General features: G+C 41.1%; 2 protein-coding genes across 2 annotated transcripts; both read right to left on the minus strand.

Annotated features, from left to right (window-relative positions):
* Window positions 1–3,022: 3,022 nt before the first annotated feature.
* On the minus strand, window positions 3,023–4,648 carry LOC129410969 (uncharacterized). Its single transcript, XM_055160275.1, has one exon. It carries the CDS (start codon window positions 4,646–4,648, stop codon window positions 3,026–3,028), a length of 1,623 nt encoding a protein of 540 aa, XP_055016250.1. The 3' UTR covers window positions 3,023–3,025.
* A 15,629-nt stretch (window positions 4,649–20,277) lies between these two features.
* Window positions 20,278–26,037, minus strand: LOC129411020 (uncharacterized). Its single transcript, XM_055160526.1, has 4 exons — window positions 25,987–26,037; window positions 25,028–25,118; window positions 21,838–22,130; window positions 20,278–21,803 (listed from the first exon to the last, which is right to left on the minus strand). The coding sequence occupies exons 3-4, from the start codon at window positions 22,015–22,017 to the stop codon at window positions 20,397–20,399; spliced, it is 1,587 nt and encodes a 528-aa protein (XP_055016501.1). The 5' UTR covers window positions 22,018–22,130; window positions 25,028–25,118; window positions 25,987–26,037; the 3' UTR covers window positions 20,278–20,396.
* Window positions 26,038–26,783: the final 746 nt, after the last annotated feature.

Consider the following 26,783-nt stretch of genomic DNA (forward strand, 5'->3'; position numbering starts at 1 on the left):
GAACGCACTAGCCGGGAAACCGTTCAGATGTTGGGGAAAAACAGCATAAACCAGTCTATCGGAGCTTAGCTCCGCAAAACGGGGAGGGAAGGAAGCATCGTGCGCGCTCTTTGGCCAGATGCAGACACGCCAGTCGGGAGATGACGGGGCAACACAGGTGCTCCGTCACATGATTCCCCTCCTCCCCAAGGTTGGCGATGTGCGGCAACCTGGACAGATAGTCCGCCACCACATTGGCCTTGCCAGCTCAATGGTGGATCTGGAAATGGAACGGCTGGAGAGAGAGATACCAGCGGGTGAGACGGCTGTTATGATCTTTCATAGAGTTCATCCAGGTCAGAGCACGATGATCAGTCTCTAAGACAAACTCCCTCCCCAGCAGGTAATACCTCAGACTCTCCAGCGCCCACTTGATGGCCAGGCCCTCCTTCTCCACAGTGGAGTACCTGGTCTCATGTGGCAACAGCTTGCGACTCAGGTATAGCAGGGGACGTTCTTCTCCAGGTTCACCTTGGGCCAAGACTGCCCCCAGTCCTACTGCGGAGGCATCAGTCTGGACCAAAAACTGCTGGCTGAAGTCGGGACTTCTCAGCACTGGGGAGGAACACAAGCAGTTCTTAAGGGTCTGGAAGGCTGTCTCGCAGGCCTCGGTCCAGGAGACAGGATTTCTCTGGTCCTTCGTCGTCAGCGCTGTCAGAGGGGCGGCGATGGTTGCGAACTGCGGGACGAATCTCCGGTACCAGCCGGCCAAGCCCAAGAAGGACCTCACCTCCTTCTTTGTGCGAGGGCGTGGGCAGCTGCGGATGGCCTCGACCTTGTCCACCTGAGGCCGGACCTCACCTCCTCCCAGACGATAGCCCAGGTACGTCGCCTCCTGCTTGGCCCACTGACACTTGGCAGGGTTTAGTGTCAGACCTGCCTGTTGGATCTGGCCAAGGACTCGCTCCAGGTGATGCAGGTGCTGTTCCCAGGTGTCACTGTAGATGACCACATCGTCTAGGTAGGCAGCACTGCAGTCGCCACACCCCTGCAGGACACGGTCCATTAGTCTCTGGAAGGTGGCAGGTGCTCCATGGAGGCCAAAGGGCATCACGGTGAACTGGAAGAGGCCGGCAGGTGTCCGGAAGGCCGTGTATGGGCGACTGGACACCTCCAGAGGCACCTGCCAGTAGCCCTTGCAGAGGTCAAGGGTGGTGATGAACCTGGCCTGACCGATCTTCTCCAGCAGGTCATCAATCCGGGGCATCGGGTAGGCATCGACATCACGTTGAGCTTCCGGAAGTCGATGCAGATGCGGAGTGAGCCGTCCTTCTTCACCACGATGACCACCGGACTGCACCATTCCGATTGTGATGGCTCGATCACCCCCAGGTGCTGCATCTCCTCCACCTCCTTCAGGAGCTGTGCCACCAGATGTTGTGGAACCCGGTAGGACCTCTGGCGGACCGGGCCCTTGTCCTTTAAACGGATGACGTGCTCGACCAGGACCGTCTTACCCGGGTTAGCAGCAAACAGCTTGGAGACTCTCTGGAAGACCTGGATCAGCTGGCTGGACTAGTCAGCGGAGAGATGGTTGAGGGCCGGTTCAGCAGGCTGGCGGAGGTCGGCTAGAGTGGACTCCTCCTCCCCTTCGCTGTCCACCTCCGTCGCCAGCAGGGACGCCACGGGCACCGGGATTACTGGAGCTTCCTTCCACTCCTTCAGCAGGTTAACATGGTAAGTCTGCTTTGCCTTCTTCTTGTCCGGGTGGTGAATCTCGTAGGTCACAGGGCCCATCTTCCGGAGAACTGTGTAGGGGCCTTGCCACTTGGCAAGTAGCTTGCTGGTGGAGGATGGCAGGAGGAGCAGAACCTTCTGGCCAGGCTGGAGCTCTCTGTGTCTGGCCTGACGGTCGTACCATGCCTTCTGGGACTGCTGGGCCTCTCGTAGGTTGACCTCGGCTTCCTCCCGGTATTTGGCCAGGCGGTCCCTCATCTCCAGCACGAACTGGACCATACTGCGATCACTGGTGGTTGTGGGAGCTTCCCAGCCCCTTAGCAGCAGGTCTAATGGTCCCTGGACATCCCAGCCATACAGTAACTCGAACGGGGAGAAACCAGTGGCCGCCTGAGGAACCTCCTGGTAGGCAAACAGCAGAAAGGGCAGCCACTAGTCCCAGTCTCGTCCGGTATCAGCCACGAACTTCTGCAGCATCCTCTTTAGGGTCTGGTTGAACCGCTCGACCAAGCCATCCGTCTGAGGGTGGTATGGAGTGGTCTTGATCGCCGAGATTCCCAGCTGCCGGTGGAAGAGCTGCAGAAGTCTGGAGGTGAAGTTCGTCCCCTGGTCGGTCACGATCTCATCCGGAATACCAACCCTGGAAAACAACTGCACAAGACAACGCAGCACCGCCGGGGCAGTGACGGTGCGCAGGGGGAACGCCTCGGGGAACCGGGTGGCATAATCGCACAGCACCAGGATGTACTGGTGTCCGTCATTACTCCGCACTAATGGGCCAACAATATCCATGGCTATACGGCGAAATGGGGTGGAAATCACGGGCAGAGGTTGGAGAAGGGCACGGTCAGATTGGCGGACATAGGACGTTTTCTGACAGGTGGGACAGGTTTTACAGAAATTTTGTACATCCGCATACATGGAGGGCCAATAGAAGCGAGAAGCTATACACAAATAAGTCTTTTGTCGACCCAGATGACCAGCCCAAGGCACGGTGTGTGCCAGGTGCATGACCAGTGGTCGACACGACATGGGAACCACGAGGCGCCTGGCACCGTCAGTCACTGCATACAAGATATCATTGTCAATAACATAGCACTCCCTGCTTCCTTTTGCCATATCGGGCCTCTCAACTACTCTGGCAAATGCTGGCTTCAAAGTCTCATCCTGCCTTTGTAAGGCCCCAATGTCCTCTGGCACCTCCCACATCAATCCTGCCTTAAAGTCTGGCTCCCTCGACTTTAGTCCCTTTTCAATGCGCCACTGGCGGCGTGACTTCCTAGGCCCCTTTGTGCCCCCTTCAAACAACTCACTGTCCAGGGTAGAAAAAGGTTCGAGATTGGACCCCTGTCCTTGCCTGCGCACGGGTGATCACAGGACCCGAAAACCCCCTGCCACAGTCACTGACTTTAGCTCCCCCTTCCTGCAACACATCGATCAGCACAGGTAGATCCCACCCCAGGATGGCAGCTACTGGTAACTTCTCCACCACCCCCACCGACAACAAATACGGTTGTTCATCCACAGTCACTGTCAGATCAGCAGTAGGGTAGGAATGGCAGTCACCATGTACACACAAAATGGTTTCCTGCCTGCTGTAATCTACGATGCTTGTAGGCACGACGTCCCTTCGGACCAGGGTTGACAAGCTACCAGAGTCAACCAGAGCTGTCACGGGTTCACCATTAATAGTAACCTCCTTGTAACACTGCCGCCTCTCTCCAGCACTGACATCCTCAGCACGTGGGGTATAACATGCCCCGCTAAGTTTAGCTTTTTCGATTGGGCACAGGGAAGCTTTATGACCTGACTGCTGACAGTAGAAACAAACAAGCTCCTTACCGGGACCACGTTGGCTGGGTGCAGGGCTGGGATCTCCAGGCAGGTGGGAGTTGACTCTGGTTGCCGGTCTGGGTTGAGAAGAAGGCTGCCGACCAGGGCCCCCTGGGTAGGCAGCTGGGCCTCCCCTCCGCGCATTGAGGTACTGCAGCGCTAGCTTGGCCGCAGCTAATCCCTCTGTTGGCTCGTGCTCCTTCACCCAGGTGCGAATGTCTGCCGGGAGGACCCGTAGCAGCTGCTCCAAGATAATCTGCTCCCCGATTTGCTCCTTAGTGTGCTGCTCTGGCCGGATCCATCGTCGGTAGAGCCCCTTTAAACGGTGGTAAGTCTCTGTTAGGTTCTCTCCAGGTGGGATTGCCATGGACCGGAACTGCTGCTGATAAGTCTCTGGGGAGACGTCAAACTTGGTAAGGAGGGCTGCCTTCAGGTCCGGGTAGGAGTGTGCCCGTTCCTCGTCCATAGCCGTATATGCCTCCAACGCCTTTCCAGTGAGTAGAGGCACCAAACGACATGCCCACTCACATTCCGGCCAACCCCATGTTCTGGCGATACGCTCAAAGCGCAGCAGGTAGTTCTCAATATCCTCTCCCGCCAGGTACTGTGGGATCTTAGGGTCCCCATACAGTCTGCTTTCCGCTCGTGGATGTTCTTCACTTGCCCTTGGCACATTCATGGACGAGCTGCAGCGACGCCGAGGAGCTGGTGTGGGTAGGTCCAGCCTAAGACTCATTGTAGACCCCTCAGATGGTGACGCGGTGCTGGCTGGTGCCGAGCTAGGTGCAGCTGGCCTCCGCTCAGTCTCCAGCTGCTCTGGTTGTTGGGCTGGCAATGAAGCCCGGAGACCTCTGAGCTCTGCCAGAAACTCCTCCTCTCTCCTCTGCTGTCCCTCCAGGAAGGTCCTCATGACAGTCAGCAACTCCTCTCCTGGGCCTAATGCTGCCTGCGGGACTGGAGCAGCAGCACCCGCTTCGTCTTCTTCCTCTGTCGCCCAGGCTCCATCATCCACTGCTAATTCCTGTGCCCTTTCCTGCTTTTGCGAGCGCAGTCCTGCACGTCTTCCAGGGAGCTGTGTGCGCTTCCGTCGACTGGCCATCCCACCACTGCCACCAAATGTCACGGGTTCGTCTGAAATAAATGTAAAAATGATGGCTCAGTCAAAAAAACTTCACTTAAGTGGGTTTTTATTCGCACCACAGCTCCAAGTGCAGAGTGAAATATTTACAGTGACCAAAAAAAAAAATGAGGTGGTAGACAGAAGTATTTACAAACATATGTACACTAATCACTTACAGTTGCCAGCACCCACGTAGTCAGGCCAAATACCCACTCACAAATGACTGGAGCTCCCTCCTTTTATACCCCCTTAGCCCCTCCCCCCGGGCTAACCAATTAACGAAAATGGGGTTTTAAGGAATTAACATAAGCAAAATTGTATTGAGGAACACAAATCAACTTGGAAATAAACATAATAAAAATAACTTAAAGAACCCCTCATAAGGTTAACATAAGTTCCATTAAACAACTTCAAAAACCCACAAATGCCCCCAAATAGACCACAATGGTTGAGTCCATGATCACATGTCCCCCTTGAGCGCGCCACTATGCGCTATTTAAAGCACAACCAGGAAGTGCCTCGGTTTGGCCCTAAACTCGAGAACGGCGCGGAGGCTGCCGCAGGTAGGAAAGCAGCGTTGGCGTCGAGTGTGCCCCCTCGAACGCACTAGCCGGGAAACCGTTCAGATGTTGGGGAAAAACAGGACCGCGAGACACACGAGCGGTCCTGCATAAACCAGTCTATCGGAGCTTAGCTCCGCAAAACGGGGAGGGAAGGAAGCATCGTGCGCGCTCTTTGGCCAGATGCAGACGCGCCAGTCGGGAGATGACGGGGCAACACAGGCGCTCTGTCACATACTAGTTTTTTAGTTTTTTATGTTTAGTTTATTTTCATACCTGACAGTTTCGGCTGCTGATTACGGTCTTCCTCAGAGTGGTAACGTGATGCTGCTGTGATGTGTCTGGTCAGCTTATTTACACAGGCTGTCGGGGAAAAAAACAAAACAAATGAACCTCATTGGACTATGCATAATCTAAATGTTATATTGCAATAATAATAATTACTGAAACACATTTTCCTAATGCCAATATGTTTTCTGTGCACAAAGTTCTCACTCGTGTTCCCTACTCAGCTTCTATACTGATACTCGTGTCGATTCAGTGTTAATATTAAAAAGCAGAACATTTTGAAAGAAATAGATTAGGGTGTTTTTAAAAGCGAACTCCGGCTCCAACCGACCACGTGTAACTTTTTGACTGAAATGTTCCACAGTATTGCATTAAACTTATATAACTTGCATTTATTTTTAATTATAGGAGATTTTATTGTCTTGAAAAACTGAGAGCAGGGCCATTTATCCACATATCTGACCTGTCACTCGACTTTGTGGCATCACCTCCTTGACTCCATGGAGACAGATGTTTAATGTCATACTATGGGACATTTCAGTAATAGCATATCTATGGAAACGAGCAGACGACCTTCCATCAGAAAAGTTACACAGTGTATCTTTAAAGAACCATTCAAAAGAGCCAAGTTGTTATTGAACACCACATCATCAGGAGAATAACACGTCTCATATGTTTGGAGCTGCTCTCTGCTTTGTTTTCACTGAGAAAGAAGAAGGACTGAGAGTGATGACCAAATCATTACATTAGACGTGCAAATTTTATTGATTTCTCAAAATGTGAAACAAATCACATTCCATATCACTTTTAATTTCTCTTAAATTACTTAAAAATTTTTGAACAGTTTCATAATTTGCATAACAGTTTGAAAATTATTCCTGATCAGTCTTCAGTATTTAGTGGGTAAGAAAAATGTTAGTGACTATAGTCCGATTTAAAACATGTCATCCCTGTTTTAGATTATAGAAATGTTGAACGCACCTGTGTGAAGATCCAGAAGTGACTGTTTTTGAAAGGGCACGACTTCTTTTATGTGCTCTGAGAGAGACAGGGGGGCGGGATTCATCAAGAGAGAAGAAGAGCCGAATCTAAACTTTAATTCATGAAAAATTAAATTAAGGAATCAGGAAGGAAATATTTCATTAAACTTTAATACTTTTTCTGGTGTTCTTGAATTTAATATAGATTTGGGCCTTCATGGTCTTCCTGCAGTTTCATTTTAGGAAATTTTGTAGTTTTTCATTTTACTGTTTACAAGTGAATTGTGATGTAAAATAGCGTGAATAAATAAAATCTTTGCTTTATTGCCTTGGAAATGCAGAGTACACAAAACATATACAGGCACTGTTTTTTACATTGTACATGTTGAGCTTTTGGCTCACGTTTCAGGAACTGTATTAACACTGGAATCTACTTCCTCCTCCACCTCATGATAGCTATGTAATTTTGGTTTTAAATAGGCTGTTCTGTCTGTGTGTTGTTTTTCCTTATAAAAGGTGTGGCTGGGTACATACTTTGTTCAACAGGTCGACACACCGGTGATCAGTTTAATTATTATTATCTTTACTGTATTGTTCCATGTTACTCATTATATGATCGCATCAAAGCAAAAAAACACATTCCGACTTTATGAAAATGTGTTCACTGTCAACAGCAAAACACTTATTGTGATTGAAGTCAGTTCTTGTATTGATTTTAATATTCCTTGTTATATGACCCATAGAAAAGGCGTGTAAAAAAGATTACTTGGAAAGTTCCAAAGTAAAGCTGACACGAACTTGAGCTGCACTACAATTTTATAATTGGGCCGAATTTCGGCTCCTCCGTGCGTCAGTGTCGTGCAGTGTCCAGGGGTCATGGGCTTCAGTCATCTCACGATAAACACATGACACCTGATCGTACAGTTACAGGGAGGTCAGACATGTTTGATATTGTGTTTAGTCGTAGGGTCCAAATGCTGCTGAAGCAGGTGAGAGCAGTGGAGGTAAAATCCAGCTGCAGGGGGCTGTAAACACAGCTCCAATGGGTAGAGCGAGGTGTGGAGGTGAAATGGACCAATAATGCTCCTTTGACACATATTCTGATCAAATCAACACACACGAGGACAAGAAAAGTGTTGTGAAAAAAGCCTCAGGCTTTTAACAAATCAGTGCTAAAGTTAACAATGCCAAAGGTTTGCTAACATACTTCTATGATGTTTAGGGAGTTTAAACATGTGTTTGAAAGCAGAGTCAAACATGTCCACAGCCCTGCACTCAGCCCTCCTCTGCCCCATGCCCTTCATACAGTGTGAGGTCAGTGTGTATGTCCATTCGTACAGTGTTTCAGTACAGTGTGAGGTCAGTGTGTTGTCACAGTGTGAGGTCAGTGTGTATGTCCATTCGTACAGTGTGAGGTCAGTGTGTATGTCCATTCATACAGTGTGAGGTCAGTGTGTGTGTCCATTCGTACAGTGTGAGGTCAGTGTGTGTGTCCATTCGTACAGTGTGAGGTCAGTGTGTATGTCCATTCGTACAGTGTGAGGTCAGTGTGTGTGTCCATTCGTACAGTGTGAGGTCAGTGTGTGTGTCCATTCGTACAGTGTGAGGTCAGTGTGTGTGTCCATTCGTACAGTGTGAGGTCAGTGTGTGTGTCCATTCATACAGTGTGAGGTCAGTGTGTGTGTCCATTCGTACAGTGTGAGGTCAGTGTGTGTGTCCATTCATACAGTGTGAGGTCAGTGTGTGTGTCCATTCGTACAGTGTGAGGTCAGTGTGTATGTCCATTCATACAGTGTGAGGTCAGTGTGTGTGTCCATTCGTACAGTGTGAGGTCAGTGTGTATGTCCATTCGTACAGTGTGAGGTCAGTGTGTGTGTCCATTCGTACAGTGTGAGGTCAGTGTGTGTGTCAGTACAGTGTGAGTCAGTGTGTGTTCCATTCGTACAGTGTGAGGTCAGTGTGTGTGTCCATTCGTACAGTGTGAGGTCAGTGTGTGTGTCCATTCGTACAGTGTGAGGTCAGTGTGTGTGTCCATTCGTACAGTGTGAGTCAGTGTGTATGTCCATTCATACAGTGTGAGGTCAGTGTGTATGTCCATTCGTACAGTGTGAGGTCAGTGTGTATGTCCATTCGTACAGTGTGAGGTCAGTGTGTGTGTGTCCATTCGTACAGTGTGAGGTCAGTGTGTGTGTCCATTCGTACAGTGTGAGGTCAGTGTGTGTGTCCATGTACAGTGTGAGGTCAGTGTGTGTGTCCATTCGTACAGTGTGAGGTCAGTGTGTGTCCATTCGTACAGTGTGAGGTCAGTGTGTGTGTCCATTCGTACAGTGTGAGGTCAGTGTGTGTGTCCATTCATACAGTGTGAGGTCAGTGTGTGTGTCCATTCGTACAGTGTGAGGTCAGTGTGTGTGTCCATTCGTACAGTGTGAGGTCAGTGTGTGTGTCCATTCATACAGTGTGAGGTCAGTGTGTGTGTCCATTCGTACAGTGTGAGGTCAGTGTGTGTGTCCATTCGTACAGTGTGAGGTCAGTGTGTATGTCCATTCATACAGTGTGAGGTCAGTGTGTGTGTCCATTCGTACAGTGTGAGGTCAGTGTGTATGTCCATTCGTACAGTGTGAGGTCAGTGTGTGTGTCCATTCGTACAGTGTGAGGTCAGTGTGTGTGTCCATTCGTACAGTGTGAGGTCAGTGTGTGTGTCCATTCGTACAGTGTGAGGTCAGTGTGTGTGTCCATTCGTACAGTGTGAGGTCAGTGTGTGTGTCCATTCGTACAGTGTGAGGTCAGTGTGTGTGTCCATTCGTACAGTGTGAGGTCAGTGTGTGTGTCCATTCGTACAGTGTGAGGTCAGTGTGTGTGTCCATTCGTACAGTGTGAGGTCAGTGTGTGTGTCCATTCGTACAGTGTGAGGTCAGTGTGTATGTCCATTCGTACAGTGTGAGGTCAGTGTGTGTGTCCATTCGTACAGTGTGAGGTCAGTGTGTGTGTCCATTCGTCAGTGTGAGGTCAGTGTGTGTGTCCATTCGTACAGTGTGAGGTCAGTGTGTATGTCCATTCGTACAGTGTGAGGTCAGTGTGTGTGTCCATTCGTACAGTGTGAGGTCAGTGTGTGTGTCCATTCGTACAGTGTGAGTCAGTGTGTGTGTCCATTCATACAGTGTGAGGTCAGTGTGTGTGTCCATTCGTACAGTGTGAGGTCAGTGTGTGTGTCCATTCGTACAGTGTGAGGTCAGTGTGTGTGTCCATTCGTACAGTGTGAGGTCAGTGTGTGTGTCCATTCGTACAGTGTGAGGTCAGTGTGTGTGTCCATTCGTACAGTGTGAGGTCAGTGTGTGTGTCCATTCGTACAGTGTGAGGTCAGTGTGTGTGTCCATTCATACAGTGTGAGGTCAGTGTGTATGTCCATTCGTACAGTGTGAGGTCAGTGTGTATGTCCATTCGTACAGTGTGAGGTCAGTGTGTGTCCATTCATACAGTGTGAGGTCAGTGTGTATGTCCATTCGTACAGTGTGAGGTCAGTGTGTGTTCCATTCGTACAGTGTGAGTCAGTGTGTATGTCCAGTACAGTGAGGTCAGTGTGTGTGTCCATTCGTACAGTGTGAGGTCAGTGTGTATGTCCATTCGTACAGTGTGAGGTCAGTGTGTGTGTCCATTCGTACAGTGTGAGGTCAGTGTGTGTGTCCATTCGTACAGTGTGAGGTCAGTGTGTGTGTCCATTCGTACAGTGTGAGGTCAGTGTGTGTGTCCATTCGTACAGTGTGAGGTCAGTGTGTGTGTCCATTCGTACAGTGTGAGGTCAGTGTGTGTGTCCATTCGTACAGTGTGAGGTCAGTGTGTGTGTCCATTCGTACAGTGTGAGGTCAGTGTGTGTGTCCATTCGTACAGTGTGAGGTCAGTGTGTGTGTCCATTCGTACAGTGTGACCACTCCCCTTGTGAGCTTCATGTGAGATTCAATCTCACAGTGTGAGTTTGGGAATAATTTTTGAAGTTGCACAAAATCGCCCACTGTAAGACCAGTTTCAGAGTCAGGTTTGTGGAGATGCAAGCCCAGTCACAATAAGGAGATACAGGTTCTTTTTTCCTTTTTACATTGAAATAGATTAGCTAAAGCAGTTGTTAGAGAATTTTATGATATATAAATGTATTTTTTATTGGTTAAAGTCTCATTAAAGTGTTACTCATTTATATATGTAATTCTTTCATTAAAGTATTAATCATTTAAAGGGTGAATCATTTAAATATTAATCATGATATAATCAACATTGCTTTGGCGTTTTGTTTTCGAGATATATTGAACATAAAAACAAGTCAGCAGACATATTAAGCTAATCTGCCATGGTCGTAAACAACTAGGGTTTGTCCCATCATATGCTGAACTGAAGGCCTTGGGAAACTCTGACGTAAGAGACTGTCATTGAGATATGTAATCAAGTGTGAAATGGGAGGGCGGTTTAGTTGAAGATTGTTAGTCATGAGATAACATGTGATGTCATGAAATGTACCTTATCTGTTCCATGATTTTCAAATTAAAGTGCTGCTCGGAGAGGGGTGAGGCAGAGTAGGGCAGGAAGCGACAGACAGCCTCACAACTCTCCTTGCGCGCAAGTATAAACTACTCTTTGTCGTTCTGAGTGTTTTGAGCAGAATTGTCTTGTGAGCAGAATTTCCTTGACAGCACTATGTAGTGTGTTTTAAAAGTATCTAAAGATGTGATTGTATAAGATATTGATAGGTGCTGAAGAAGAAAAATGTGCTTGGCAAGCAGTGGGATTTAAATGTTAAATGTGTTATATACACATTCTGACCGTGAGCAGGGTCGCCTCTCCACAGATCTAACCTGTAACTTGGTCTGGTTTGGTCTCCATGAAGATAGAAAGGTTTAATGTCATACTGTGAAACATTCTAGAATCTAGACAAAGCAATAATATCTCCATGGAGAAATGTGTTTGATGGACCAAGGCCGGATTTTCCATATGGGCCAGTGGCACCGACCATTCACAGCCCAAACTTTAAATATATTTTTCGTAAATTTGTATGTTTAACCCATTCAAGTTTTACTTACTAATTTGGAAGTGTGTTCCTTTAAATTTCATTTAACTGTGCAGTATCATATGCGCCCAGTAGATGGTGCTGTAGGTTCTGTTGCAAATGTACCGCCATCTTGTGAAAAATTGGACAGCACACGTAAGCTGTATTGGGTAAAATGTGGTAAAATATTGATCAAATGGTTAAATAACACCTTGTTTTTAGTTTTTAGAGATAAATCAATTTGCAAAAGGTTCTGGAGAAGAAGATTTATCCAAGTTTTGTTTGGTCTTGTTCTCCGGTGAGTGTGTTAAAATGCTATGCTAGCTTCAGCTTATTTTTACATTGACCTTAATTACATGATACAGTGAAAATTTGTTATTTACATGATTCTGTGAACACATAAAAAACAACTGGAGAAATAACTATGTATGTATGTATAACTATGTACAAATCAGAACGTATTTTCAGAAACAGATTTTTATTCGTTTGAATAAAGGACTCATTTAGATAGGGCTAAATTGGTAATATTTAGGGGATATGGAAGAAAATTTTCAATAAATTTTGTTCACTTTTGTCATTTCAAACTACGGTCCAGATTTATTACACCTTCTTTCCTCCTTTAGAACCTAGATTCCTGGGTACATGTACCATTCATATCTTACTAGTTCATTTGGTACAGGTTACATATGTTATTCACTTGAAAATGTTAAATGGCCACACATAACTCGTCATTAACACAAATTTAATACTATTACTACTAATAATACTAATACTAATATACTAATAATAATAAAGAACAAATCAAGATTACATGACCGTTCATTCCCCATGATCCCAATCTGCGAAAATTACATCTGAGAAATGCCCTTGTTTATGTGTACTATTTTTGACAAGACGTGCATGTGTGTGTGTGTGTGTGCGTGTGTGCGTGTGTATGTGTTTGTGTGCTTAATACGACTCTGAACAGACCCTCCACAAGAAAAGTTACACAGTACACTTTTAACAAACAAAACTCATGTGAGGCAGAATTCAGCTTCATAGCAGATTTAATGATGTTATCAGCAATACAGTTTTTGCAAAACCATCTTAAACATATATATTAGTAGTTTCGTGTCACATAATAATTTTATTATTATAACAATACAGATTTTTGGATGAATCAGCAAAGAAAATCAAGTTAATAAAAAGTGAGTGTTTATGTTAACAGTCTGATTTTGTGAAGTCAGATGATTCCATAAATACCTCAGAGTTTTTGGGGATTAAATGAATGCAAGATATGCTAAAACAATATATATTTTTAATCTTGATTAAAGAAGGTATATCACAGATTACAAATACATTTTACAGTAAAAAAAAATAAAAATAAAATTACAAGCAACGTTTAATCTGATTAACATGAAAAATGTGAACAACTGATTGCCTGCAATGTATTTTAAAACTCACAATTACAAGCCTGAGATTGTGCATTTTATTTATTTTCTAACATATGTGAATGACCTGACTACAGTGTGATGCTCGGAGAACTCACTTTTTTTTTGAGAAATCTCTCTAAAACCGATTAAAGAAAGACTTCTTTGGCTCTCTACTTTGTTGACTTTGTCCATATACTCTGCTTTCTCTTTGATCATTGTTAGTGACTGTACTCTCTCTTTCCAGCCCAGTTCAGTTTGAGATTTCTCTTCTTTGATGAGCCTATCAAAGTAATCTGGAGTAGAGAGGAGGTTTGGTTTCAGAGCGATCTCCTTCAGTCGGTTCAAATCTCCTCCTCCAACTCCTCCTCCTGCTGCATGAATGTGCTGGTTTATCCTCTGTTTGAAGATATATATATATATATATATATATATATATATATATATATATATATATATATATACACACACATACATACACACACACACACACACACACACACATATATATTTTATTTATATTTATTTATATATATATATATATATATATATATATATATATATATATATATATATATATATATATATATATATATATATATATATATATTAGGGCTGGGCAAAAATTAAAAAAATAATCACAATTAATTGCTTGTTATACGCAAAAGCAATTTATGAATTCAAAAGTAGAGTATAGAGCACTTTTATTGGAAATGCAAAAGAAAGAGCCAGACATTTGTTGCAAACAGCATTTCTTTCAGAGGGGAACCCTCAGAGCCTTCAAGGTATTCTGAAGGCTCAAGAAAAAATATTGAATGGACTTTTGTACTACTAATATATTTTTTGAATATTTATTTATAATTTTATGCAGTGAGTTATAAACACAACACTAATAATAATTTCTAGATCATTGTTATAAACTTGGACTGATATTTCTTGGGAAACAAAGGGTTAATATAATGGAATGGAAATGGACCAATCACATTTTTTCTTCCAAAGGTATCTGGGTAAATCAGTTACTCTGCAGCGCTAAAGAAACAAGCTCAGCTCAGAGCGCACGGCTGGTCCGGCCAGAGCTGGAGCCTGCAGCTGAACCCACGCCGGGCCTGCGGCTCGCGGAGGCTCAGACACGTTGCATCTCACGTGGTCAGAAAAAAGTGAAATAGTAAAGAAAAGACGTCAAACTTAAAGAAACACTCCTGGTGAACTTTTTCAAAATAAAAGCCAGTGAGAAACAGACGTTTACAATAAAATAAATAATAAAAACTGCGTTAATGGTGTTAAAAAAATTGTCTGCTTTAATGACTTAATTAATTAACGCAAAATTAATGCATTAACGTACCCGGCCCTAATATATATAAACATATATATATATGTATGTATATATATATATATATATATATATATATATATATATATATATATATATATATATATGGTTCAGACTGAAAATGGGAATGTTTTTCTTATTTATTTTTTATTTTTTTTATTATTATTTTTTTTAATATGTATTTTACTTTTTTTGTTTTTGTTTTTTATGTTTAGTTTAATTTCATACCTGAAAGTTGTGGTTGTTCATTATGCTCTCCCTCAGAGTGTTAATGTGTCTGGTCAGCTGATTTACACAGGCTGTTGGGGAAAAAACAAAACAGATGAACGTCATTGGACTATGCATAATCTAAATGTTTTATTGCAATAATAATAATAAAAACACATTTTCCTAATGTCAAATATGTTTTCTGTGCACAAAGTTCTCACTCGTGTTCCCTACTCAGCTTCTATACTGATACTCGTGTCGATTCAGTGTTAATATTAAAAAGCAGAACATTTTGAAAGAAATAGATTAGGGTGTTTTTAAAAGCGAACTCCGGCTCCAACCGACCACGTGTAACTTTTTGACTGAAATGTTCCACTGTATTGCATTAAACTTATATAACTTGCATTTATTTTTAATTATAGGAGATTTTATTGTCTTGAAAAACTGAGAGCAGGGCCACTTATCCACACATCTGACCTGTCACTCGACTTTGTGGCATCACCTCCTTGACTCCATGGAGACAGATGTTTAATGTCATATTATGGGACATTTCAGTAATAGCATATCTATGGAAACGAGCAGACGACCTTCCATCAGAAAAGTTACACAGTGTATCTTTAAAGAACCATTCAAAAGAGCCAAGTTGTTATTGAACACCACATCATCAGGAGAATAACACGTCTCATATGTTTGGAGCTGCTCTCTGCTTTGTTTTCACTGAGAAAGAAGAAGGAGTGAGAGTGATGAACAGATCGTTACATTAGACGTGCAAATTTGATTGATTTCTCAAAATGTGAAACAAATCACATTCGATATCACTTTTAATTGCTCTTAAATTACTTAAAAATTTCGGAACAGTTTCATAATTTACATAACAGTTTGCAAATTATTCCTGATCAGTCTTCAGTATTTAGTGGGTAAGAAAAATGTTAGTGACTATAGTCCGATTTAAAACATGTCATCCCTGTTTTAGATTATAGAAATGTTGAACGCACCTGTGTGAAGATCCAGAAGTGACTGTTTTTGAAAGGGCACGACTTCTTTTATGTGCTCTGAGAGACGGGGGCGGGATTCATCAAGAGAGAAGAAGAGCCGAATCTAAACTTTAATTCATGAAAAATGAAATTAAGGAATCAGGAAGGAAATATTTCATTAAACTTTAATACTTTTTTTGGTGTTCTTGAATTTAATATAGATTTGGGACTTCATGGTCTTCCTGCAGTTTCATTTTAGGAAATTTTGTAGTTTTTCATTTTACTGTTTACAAGTGAATTGTGATGTACAATAGCGTGAATAAATAAAATCTTTGCTTTATTGCCTTGGAAATGCAGAGTACACAAAACATATACAGGCACTGATTTTTACATTGTACATGTTGAGCTTTTGGCTCATGTTTCAGGAACTGTATTAACACTGGAATCTACTTCCTCCTCCACCTCATGATAGCTATGTAATTTTGGTTTTAAATTGGCTGTTCTGGCTGTGTGTTGTTTTTCCTTATAAAAGGTGTGGCTGGGTACATACTTTGTTCAACAGGTCAACACACTGGTGATCAGTTTAATTATTATTATCTTTATTGTATTGTTCCATGTTACTCATTATATGATCGCATCAAAGCAAAAAAACACATTCCGACTTTATGAAAATGTGTTCACTGTCAACAGCAAAACACTTATTGTGATTGAAGTCAGTTCTTGTATTGATTTTAATATTCCTTGTTATATGACCCATAGAAAAGGCGTGTAAAAAAGATTACTTGGAAAGTTCCAAAGTAAAGCTGACACGAACTTGAGCTGCACTACAATTTTATAATTGGGCCGAATTTCGGCTCCTCCGTGCGTCAGTGTCGTGCAGTGTCCAGGGGTCATGGGCTTCAGTCATCTCACGATAAACACATGACACCTGATCGTACAGTTACAGGGAGGTCAGACATGTTTGATATTGTGTTTAGTCGTAGGGTCCAAATGCTGCTGAAGCAGGTGAGAGCAGTGGAGGTAAAATCCAGCTGCAGGGGGCTGTAAACACAGCTCTGATGGTTGGAGCAAGGTGTGGAGGTGAAATGGACCAATAATGCGCCGCTGACACATATTCTGATCAAATCACCACACACATGAAGAAAAGTGTTGTGAAAAAAGCAGACTATTGGTTGAGAAAGACGCGGTGCCCAATGGGAACTGACGTCGCCAAAAACCTCATCACGAACAGAGTTGGAGTTATGGATCTGTTGTGTAAATGGCTCATATCGCGCACACCACAGAAAGCCGTCCTCTGCAGACAGACGTACAGGCACCTGCACAGTCAACTGTCCCAGGGTCTATGAGGTGCTGTCTAAATAAAATGTAAAGGTTCTTCTGTGGCTTCCTTTCCGTCCTGTCTGAAGTGGAAATGTGGATTTATGGACTCGTCCGCACTAAAGGAAAGCAGTGAGAGGTTTGTCTATCTGCAACTCACAACGAGTATTTCATGTTTCAACTGGAATCAAAGCAAACGAGCCGTGTCAGTTCGGGGCAGCACAGTTATTGATACATTTGCACACAAACGACCGAACACACTTGCATTGCTTTTTAGATACCTTTGGGATGATTTAACAAAATGATAGGCACTCAAAAGAAACATGGATACTGCATTCAAACTAAATATTAAGTTTATTAAAGCTGGGTCCTTGCAAGGTTCGCCCACATTTCCACATGTTGACATGTTTCAACACTAACAGATCCGTAACCACCGGAAACTCAATGGACATCACAATAGCGAGCACCAATTTTTAAATTTTTTAATTTTTTTTCTTTTCTACCAAAACGGTTATGCTATGCTGCCAAATGCAACTCCTATCACGGATTAAGAAAATAAAATTGTAGAACGAAGTTAGTAGAGAGCAGTGGCCGTATGTCAGTGGCGGTGAAAACGGCATGATCAGTCACTCCAAATACAACTTCCAGAGTCAATGAGAAGGGGGAACAGTTATAACATGATCAAATGCTCTGAAAAGCTGATTTAGATCATAAGGATTTATATGGGACTGCAGCACAACAGAGAAGTTAGTGAATAAGGTGAGTTGAAGATTGTCATTTTTTATTATTTATATGTAAAAAGGAGTTTAGAGCTTAAAAAGTTGAATCTGTCTTTATGTAAATACATTGTTTCCTAATACTTAAAGGTGTATTGTGTAACTTTGATCAAAAACTTTTTTCCATGGAGATGTTATTGCTTTGTCTGGAATGTTTCACAGTATGGCTTTAAACCTTTCCATCTTCATAGAGACCAAACTAAACCAAGTTACAGGTCAGATCTGTGGAGAGGCGACCCTGCCCACAGTCAGAATGTTTGTTTTTCTCTGTATTTTTGAGCTATAAAACCACCTGTAACTGAATAAATGTAAAAAAGATCTGTTTAATGTCATACTGTGGGACATTCTAAGCAGAGCAATGACATAACTGAAGAAACAAGAATGTGACGGACCCCCAACCAAAAAGTTACATGGTGCACCTTTAATTTAAAATACTATAAATATACAACATACATGAGTGCAGTTTGGGTCAGATTCATAGAGATATGGAATAGTTTTGAAAACTTTTGCCCTGTGCCCTTTTTAGTCGACTAATCTGCAGGACAGTCAAGCAAAATTTTGTCGACTACAGCCCTAAATCATATGCTGTATTCTTAAAGGTGCACTATGTAACTTTTCTGGTAGAGGCTACGTCACCTGCTTGTTTCTATGGTCATTGCTCTGCCTGGAATGTTCCATAGTGTGACATTAAACAGCTCTACCTTATATTTAATCAATTACAGGTGGTTTTATAGCTCAAAAATACCTAGAAAAACAGACATTCTGACTGTGAGCGGGGTCACCTCTCCACAGATCTGACCTGTAACTTGGTCTGGTTTTGTCTCCATGAAGATAGAAAGGTTTAATGCCATACTGTGAAACATTCTTCACAAAGCAATAATATGTCCATGGAGAAAAGCAGCCCATTCACAGCCCAAAATTTAATATATTTTTCTTAAATTTGTATGTGTAATCCATTCAAGTTTTACTTATTAATCTGGAAGTGTGTTCCTTTAAATTTCATTGTGCCGTATCATATGCGTCCAGTAGATGGTGCTGTAGGTTCTGTTGCAAATGTACCGCCATCTTGTGAAAAAATTGGACAGCACACGTAAGCTATATTGTGTAAATTGTGGTAAAATATTGCTCAAATGGTTAAATAACACCTTGTTTCTGGTTCTTAGAGAAAAATCAATTTGCAAAAGTTTCTGGAGAAGAAGATTTATCCAAGTTTTGTTTGGTCTTGTTCTCCGGTGAGTGTGTTAAAATGCTATGCTAGCTTCATCTTATTTTTACATTGACCTTAATTACATGATACAGTGAAAATTTGTTATTTACATGATTGTGTGAAAATATAAAAACAACTGGAGAAAATGTATAACTATGTACAAATCAGAACTTATTTACAGAAACAGATTTTAATTTGTTTTAACAAAGGACTGATTTACATAGGGGTAAACTGGTAATATGTGGGGGTATTGATCTTGTTTAATAAATTTTGTTCACTTTTGTCATTTCAAACTCCGGTCCAGATTTATTACACCTTCTTTCCTCCTTTAGAACCTAGATTCCTGGGTACATGTACTAGTTCATTTGGTACAGGTCACATAATATTATTCATTTGAAAATGTTAAATGGCCACGCATAACTCATTAATAATAATAATAATAATAATAATAATAATAATAATAATGAAGAACAAATCAAGATTACATGACTGTTCATTCCCCATGATCCCAATCTGTGTAAATTACATCTGAGAAATGCCCTTGTTTATGTGTACTATTTTTGACAAGACGTATGTGTGTGTGTGTGTTTAATATGGCTCTGTACAGACCCTCCACCAGAAAAGTTAATGAAATGAAACTCATGTAAGACAGAATTCAGCTTCTAATCAGATTTAATGACATTATCAGCAATACAATTTTTGCAAAAAACATTTTAAGCATATATAAACCCAAAACATGCTACATAGGTCTCCAGTTAAATACAATCAATCAGTTAACCTGCCCAGGGACGACAGGTGTAAATTGGCATTGGTGCTACAACCTGGTACATGCATCTCTGCTGTTAAGGTTAATGTAGACTGTGCACTGTCACTGTCTCATGAAATAAAATAAAATATAAACCACAACAATAAATTAGCAGTTTCTTCTCACATAATTTTGCTTTCATAACAATACAGATTTTTTGATGAATCAGCAAAGAAAATCACGTTAATTAAAAGTTAATGTTTGTGTTAACAGTCTGATTTTGTGAAGTCAGATGATTACATAGATACCTCAGAGTTTTGAGATCACATGCCTACACTGTATTTTAAAAGCCACAATTACAAGCCTGACATTGTGCATTTTATTTATTTTCTAATCTATCAGAATTAACTGAGTACAGTGGGATCCGAGAGAACTCTTATTTCTTTAAAAAACTTGGTATGTAGTTGAGCGGGTTGGGCAGGTTGGGCAGGTTGGACATGAAGGATTTCTTTGGCTTTTGTGTTGGGGGTTTTTCGAGTAGAACCTCTCCTTTTTTGACTTTGTCCATATACTCTGCTTTCTCTTTCATCGCTGTTAGTGACTTTACTCTTTCTTTCCAGCCCAGTTCGGCTTGAGATTTCTCCCCTTCGATGAGCACATCAATGTAATCTGGAGTAGAGAGGGGGTCTGGTTTCAGAGCGATCTCCTTCAGTCGGTTCAAACTGGCAGAGGACTCGTCTATTAACACTGTCACTTCATCTTGGACATCTCATAATCTGTTTTCAAGTTTGTCCAGCAAAGCCTCAACAGTATTTTTTGCATCTTTAGCTATGTCATACTTCTCCTTCAGTTCCTTAATAGTTTCCTTCTTTGTTACTTGTTTGTATTCCCATTTGTATTTCTGATTAAAATGCACATTCCAGATGCATTTGTTTGGACATACAGTGCACTTTCCATCTTCTCATTGCACAACATTTTATTTTATCTGCATCATTTGCATATGCACAATTATCATGGCATGTGTAATGACACTGCTGACAGTTGGTGATGAAGATGCCTGTTCCAGAAATATCAATCTGGACGGGCTCAGTGACAGTGACGGTATATTCAAAGTTTTTATTCCGGCTGATCTCGGCCTGGTGCGTTTCCACTATTTGGGAAGTCTGTTTTATCTCCTCAAGTTTAGAGAGACCAACTCGGACCTGCTTCTGAAGATTCTCCACCAGGTTCTCCAGCTGTTTTCGCTCTGTCAGCACCTCTTTGGTCATTGTCAGACTTTTAGTTTCTATTTTACTCAAAGCAACAAAAAATCTCTTCATGCTTTTGTTGCCCATGTCCCAAAACATGTGGTCAAATCCTTCCTCCTCCTCATCTTCATCCTCTTCTTTTGTAGGAGAGTTATTACTGGCGAACAGAGCAGAGTTGTTGAATTTGAAGTGAACTGGATTTCCCTTTTCAAGGGGACATGGGACCCCAGATGCTTTGATGGCCTCTAGAACTGGGGGGCGCTGTCCATCTGCAAACGTCACCAGAACTCTGATGTTTTCTGCGATGTCTTTGCCAAAGATTGACAGCACAGAGTCAAACACGTATCTCTGTGAGGGGGTGAGTCTCGCCAGAGCGGCCTGGACTACAAAGCACACTGCATCTATTTCAAAAACTCCAGATTCAGATGTGAAAAGGTTACGGATCTGCTCTGTGATCTGTCTGTCTCTCTCTATCCCTCTGGTGTCTCCAAATCCAGGCGTGTCTATGATAGTGAGTGAGTAGTTTATCTGGAAGCCATCTCGGTAGTTGAGTTTGTAGACTGTGACCTCAGATGTCTGACTTACAGCTTGAGTTTCCTTCTGAACTTCTTTGACTAGTTTAAAGCGGTACTCATCCTCCCATCGAACTCCTAAAATGTAGTTGATCATGCCATCGATCAGAGTGGACTTTCCAGCTCCTGTTGCTCCCATGACCATTATGGTACGATTTGTTTTCATGTCATCTTTTCCAAATCTGAACCATCTGCAGCCATCGACATTTATCTGTTCTTCTTCCAGAGGAACTTGATAAACAGGAACTTGCCATGTGTTGGATTCTAGACAAGTGCTTTTGGCTCTAACTGCATCAGGGAGACGTTTTAGGGCCTCTGATTGTTTTTTAAGAGGTGAACTTCCTTCTAATTGACCTTTACCAGTTTGGCTTTCTTCAGTTTGACCATCTTCAGTTAGGGCTTCTTTAGTTAGGCTTTCTTCAGTTAGGCTGTCATCGATTTCGGCTTCTTCTTCTTTAGTTAGGCCTTCTTTAGTTAGGGCTTCTTTAGTTAGGCCTTTCTTTAGTTTAGCTTCTTTCTTTAGTTAGGCTTTCTTCTGATTCCTTATTAACACCTAGGTTTTCTTTTGAGGGACTTTTAATATTTGAGTTTTCATCTGATTGGCTGTTGTCTTCTGTTTTTTGTTCTGGTTCCATATTTTCCATTTTATTTGATTTCCTATTAAACAAAGAAGTACAACACTGCACAGATTTGGTTCTTGCTTTCATTGTGCTGTGTATTATAATGTCCAGTCGTGCAATAGAGTTGGATGAGGACTGATACCTTAACACCCTTAAATAATCAAAAGTGAATCCTTCTGATGAGACCCTCCAGCAAAAACCTGAAAACAAACAAAATTTGAATTTTTCTGTACTCACTTGTTTGCACAAATGGTATAATTTTAAAGTACACTGGGCACTATGAAGGGAGCAGCCAGTGATCAATAAAAACAAAACAAAAAACAAAAAAAACCCTGCATGCTCAACTAATGCACAAATGAATGAGACAATTTGGATTGCTATATGCTAGAAAACTATTACACCTGGGTCAGTCTGTATGAAATCAGCCTTTTTCAAGGAATCTCCCCTATGAGCCATCTCAGATTTAGCTGAAAAAATGTCTAAAAATGTCTAAAATCACCAAATGAAAGAATCTCAATTTTAGCTCAATCCCTTAAGTTGTTCCTGAGTTACGGCCCATTGAAATTTTGGGTCCATCCTCACTTTTTCAGAAGCCTTAAATTATAAGCATGTTTGAGAGACAATATCTTCATTAAAAATAGATCTAGGAAGCTGAAATTTGTATTATTGTAGATTCTGGATCCATGGAATCTGCTGTCAAATATTGGGTATCTTTATTAAGGGGGGCGCTGTGGGCTCCCAAATCTCACAATTGGTTGCTGCTCAATTTTATTTATTTTTTTCAATTTTTGAAGTCCAAGATCTATTTACTCCAAGCAGGTATTTACAAACTGACTGTTGAACCTGAATATTTAAGAGAATGACCACTTCTGACAACAGTTTCACACTTTTCTGAGCTTTTCATGTGGACGGTGTAGAGTCCCATATATGATAACAGACCAAATGCGACATTTTTGGCCCCTTTTTGGACCCTTGGTTCCCCATGTGGACACAGTTAGATGTTGATCAAATTTTTACCAGAGAAACTTTGGCATATTCTCATTAGTTTATAGTAATAAAAACCTCTACTAATAACTTATTCATTCATCGTCCTTCAAACTGAATTTTGGTAAATGAGCTCTCACAGGTCATTTTTGGTGGAGCTTAGGTACTTTTCCACCTGCTAGAAAGGTTCAGTTACTTTAATATACTTAAACACTATTTTCTTGTTATAAGGGAGGAAAATTGGAGAATATTTGTGGGACATTGCTTGGAAAAGAAAAAAAAAGTAATTCAGCTATTAACTCTGTACAAAATTATGAAAAAAAGATTTGTTTGCATTATTTATTCTATTTTTATTTGAGGAAGATAATTATCTCACAAAGAAACAGCTTTTCATGATGTATAAGTAAAGCAACAAAAGTTAAGATCGTATTCATGGAAACTGATCAAAGGCAAATTACAAATGGAATACTCATTGCCTGTTAACTCACACAGTCTCTGATTCTATAACCATGGCTTTCAGTATCACCATATGTATATTATTTTTGCAGAAAAATATTACAAGAAGGCCGTAACATTAACAAGGAAAAATTTGATACTGACACAAAGTTACCAAAATACAGTAATTTGGTTGGTTATTTGTTCAGCTGCTAGAAATTACATTTTAAAAAATCAGTGTGAAAAACAACCTAAGCAGAAAATACTGATGTCATAAATAGTATTGACCTGGCTGGTACAGAGAGATATCTACACAATCTCATTTTGTATTTCAGATACTGACACTTCAGTACATAAATTATCTTGAGATATTCTCCTCATTTTTAATTTACCATCTGACACCGGAATGAATCTGTGGTGTGGTCTAGTACCATTCACAGTCTTTGCCTTGCTGTAGGGCTCTTTAGTTTGGAAGTAAGGTCATGGTTTGTAATGTTTTTAGAGCTTACAAAGAAAAACCTCACGTTATTTATGTTTTGTGAAGCCCACTCAAACATCTAGAGTGTGGTCAATATTTGATTGCTGTCAGTTGCCTGAAGACTGGTCCTTGCAGCCGAGCATTTTACTGTGCCACCAAAACATCACAAACAATGTACCACAAATAATCTCAAGTTGTCTTCCCTTATAACAAGCAAATAGTGTTTAAGTCTATTAAAGGTAATTTAACCTTGCTCACAGGTGGAAAAGTACCTAAGCTCCACCAAAAATGATCAATGAGAGTTAATTTTCAAAAATTCCATTTGAAATGAAGGAAGTTAATAGTAGAGGTTTTATTACTTTAAACTAATCAGAATATGCCAAAGTTTCTCTGGTAAAAAATTTATCAACATCTAACTGTGCCCACATGGGGTCCAAAAAGGGGCCAAAAAGGTCGCATTTGGTCTGTTATCATATATGGGGCTCTACACCATCCACATGAAAGCTCAGAAAAGTGTGAAACTGTTGTCAGAAGTGGTCATTCTCTCAAATATTCAGGTTCAACTGTTAGTTTGTAAACATCTGCTTGGAGTAAATAGATCTTGGACTTCAAAAATTGAAAAAAAAATGAGCGGCAAAGAAATGTGAGATTTTGGGGGCTCACAGCTCCCCCCTTAATAAAGATACTCAACATTTGACAACAGATCCAGAATCCATGACCAAGAATCTACAATAATAGAATCTACAATATCAAACATGCTTATAAATTAACGCTTCAGAAAAAGTGAGCATGGCCCCAAAATTTCAACGGGCCATAACTCAGGAACGACTCAAGGGTTTGAGCTAAAATTTGAGATTCTTTCATTTGGTAATTTTTTCTAAATTTTTTCAGCCAAATCTGAGATGACTCACTGGGCTTTTATATCATGTTGTTGGAGTTGTTTCATTTATAAACTAGAGCACACTAGGGAAGTCATCCTCCTTGCTGACAAGATGACCACCACCAAAATGCACCGTGTGTGTGTGTGTGTGTGTATATATATATATATATATATATATATATATATATATATATATATATATATATATATATATATATATATATATATTATATATATATATATATATATATATATATATATATATATATATATATATAAACACATAACACATATTTGTTTGTTCATATTTGTTTTCATACCTGATAGTTTCAGCTGCTCACTGTGGTCTTCCTCAGAGTGGTAACGTGATGTTGCTGTGATGTGTCTGGTCAGATGATTTACACAGGCTGCCTGGCAAAAACAAACCAGATGCAGATCATTGGACTATGCATAATCTAAATAAAATGTTGTACTGCAATAATAATAATTATTGAAACTGATTTTCCTGATGACAAATATGTTTTCTGTGCACAAAGCTCTCATTCATGTTCCCTACTTCTATACTGATACTCATGTTGATTCACTGTTAATCAATATTAAAAAGCAAAACATTTTGACAGAAACAGATTAAGGTGTTTTTAAATGCGAGCTCCGGCTCCAACCGATCAGGTTTAAAAGGTGCACTGTGTAATTTTTTTACTGAAATGTTCCACAGTATTGCATTAAACTTGTATAACTTGCATTTATTTTTAATTATAGGGGATTTTATTGTCTTGAAAAACTGAGAGCAGTTTCCACATATCTGACCTGTCACTCGACATTGTGGCATCACCTCCTTGAATCCATGGAGACAGATTTTTAATGTCATACTATGGGACATTTCAGTAATAGCATATCTATGAAGACGAGCGGACGGCCTTCCATCAGAAAAGTTACACAGTGTATCTTTAAAGAACCATTCAAAAGAGCCAAGTTGTTATTGAACACCACATCATCAGGAGAATAACACGTCTCATATGTCTGGAGCTGCTCTCTGCTTTGTTTTCACTCAGAGATAAGAAGGAGCGAGAGTAATGACCAGATCGTTACTTTAGACCTGCAAATTTCATTGAAATGTGAAACAAATCACATTTCTTATTACTTTTAATTGCTCTTAGTTTACTTTAACATTTCAGAACAATTTCATAATTCAGTATTTAGTGGTTAAGTAAAATATTAGCTACTATAGTCCGATTTAAAGCATCATCCCTGTTTTAGATTATAGAAATGTTGAACTCACCTGCGTGAAGATCCAGAAGTGACTGTTTTTGAAAGGGCAGGGCTTCTTTTATGTGCTCTGAGAGAGACGGGGGGCGGGATTTATATAGAGAGAGAGATAGAGATTTATATAGTGATGAGACTGCTACTTTCATTTCTGAGAAAATGAAACCAAGGAATCAAAAAGAAACAGAAAGGAAATAAATCCTGAGCCTATGCCCATTTTTATCCATGTAGTCCAGAAGTGGCCTAGCTTCTATACTCTATATTCTATATTCTATATGCTATATTCTATGTTCTATGTTAGCTTCATTAATTACAAGTCACCCTTCAGAAGGTCCAGGTGCAACTCAGGCCGAGCCTAATTCAAGATCTGAAGACGGGTCAATGTACCAAGTTCCACCAACTTAAAAAGAAAAATAAAAAATCTTCAGTTTCTTCAGTTTCAAGTTTCATTTTAGGAAAGTTTGTACACATACATTTATGCACACATACATTTATGCACACATAAAAATTACCAAGATTTAAGAAAATTTTGGTCAAGTGGTAATGTATCAGGCAAGGATTAATTGCATTGTTGTCATGGTACTCAAATTTCAGTCTTTCAATACTAAGGAAGAGACTACTCAATAATGATTCCAGTACCACTATGTCATTATAATAACCACTCTTTCTTTAGCTATTCTTTAATAGAATTTTCAACATTAAATCATAGTACTTTCTTTCATATTCCCATGTGGTCTTATATCTGTGTAATCCCTCAGTGGTCCAGGTAGGTTCCATAGTGGTCCATGGGCGTATAGTCTATGTGCTCTTATA

The sequence above is a fragment of the Boleophthalmus pectinirostris genome, unplaced genomic scaffold (genome assembly GCF_026225935.1).
Source record: "Boleophthalmus pectinirostris isolate CB_2022bp ecotype Guang Dong unplaced genomic scaffold, ASM2622593v1 HiC_scaffold_3, whole genome shotgun sequence".
In the NCBI taxonomy this organism is placed as follows: Eukaryota; Metazoa; Chordata; class Actinopteri; order Gobiiformes; family Gobiidae; genus Boleophthalmus; species Boleophthalmus pectinirostris.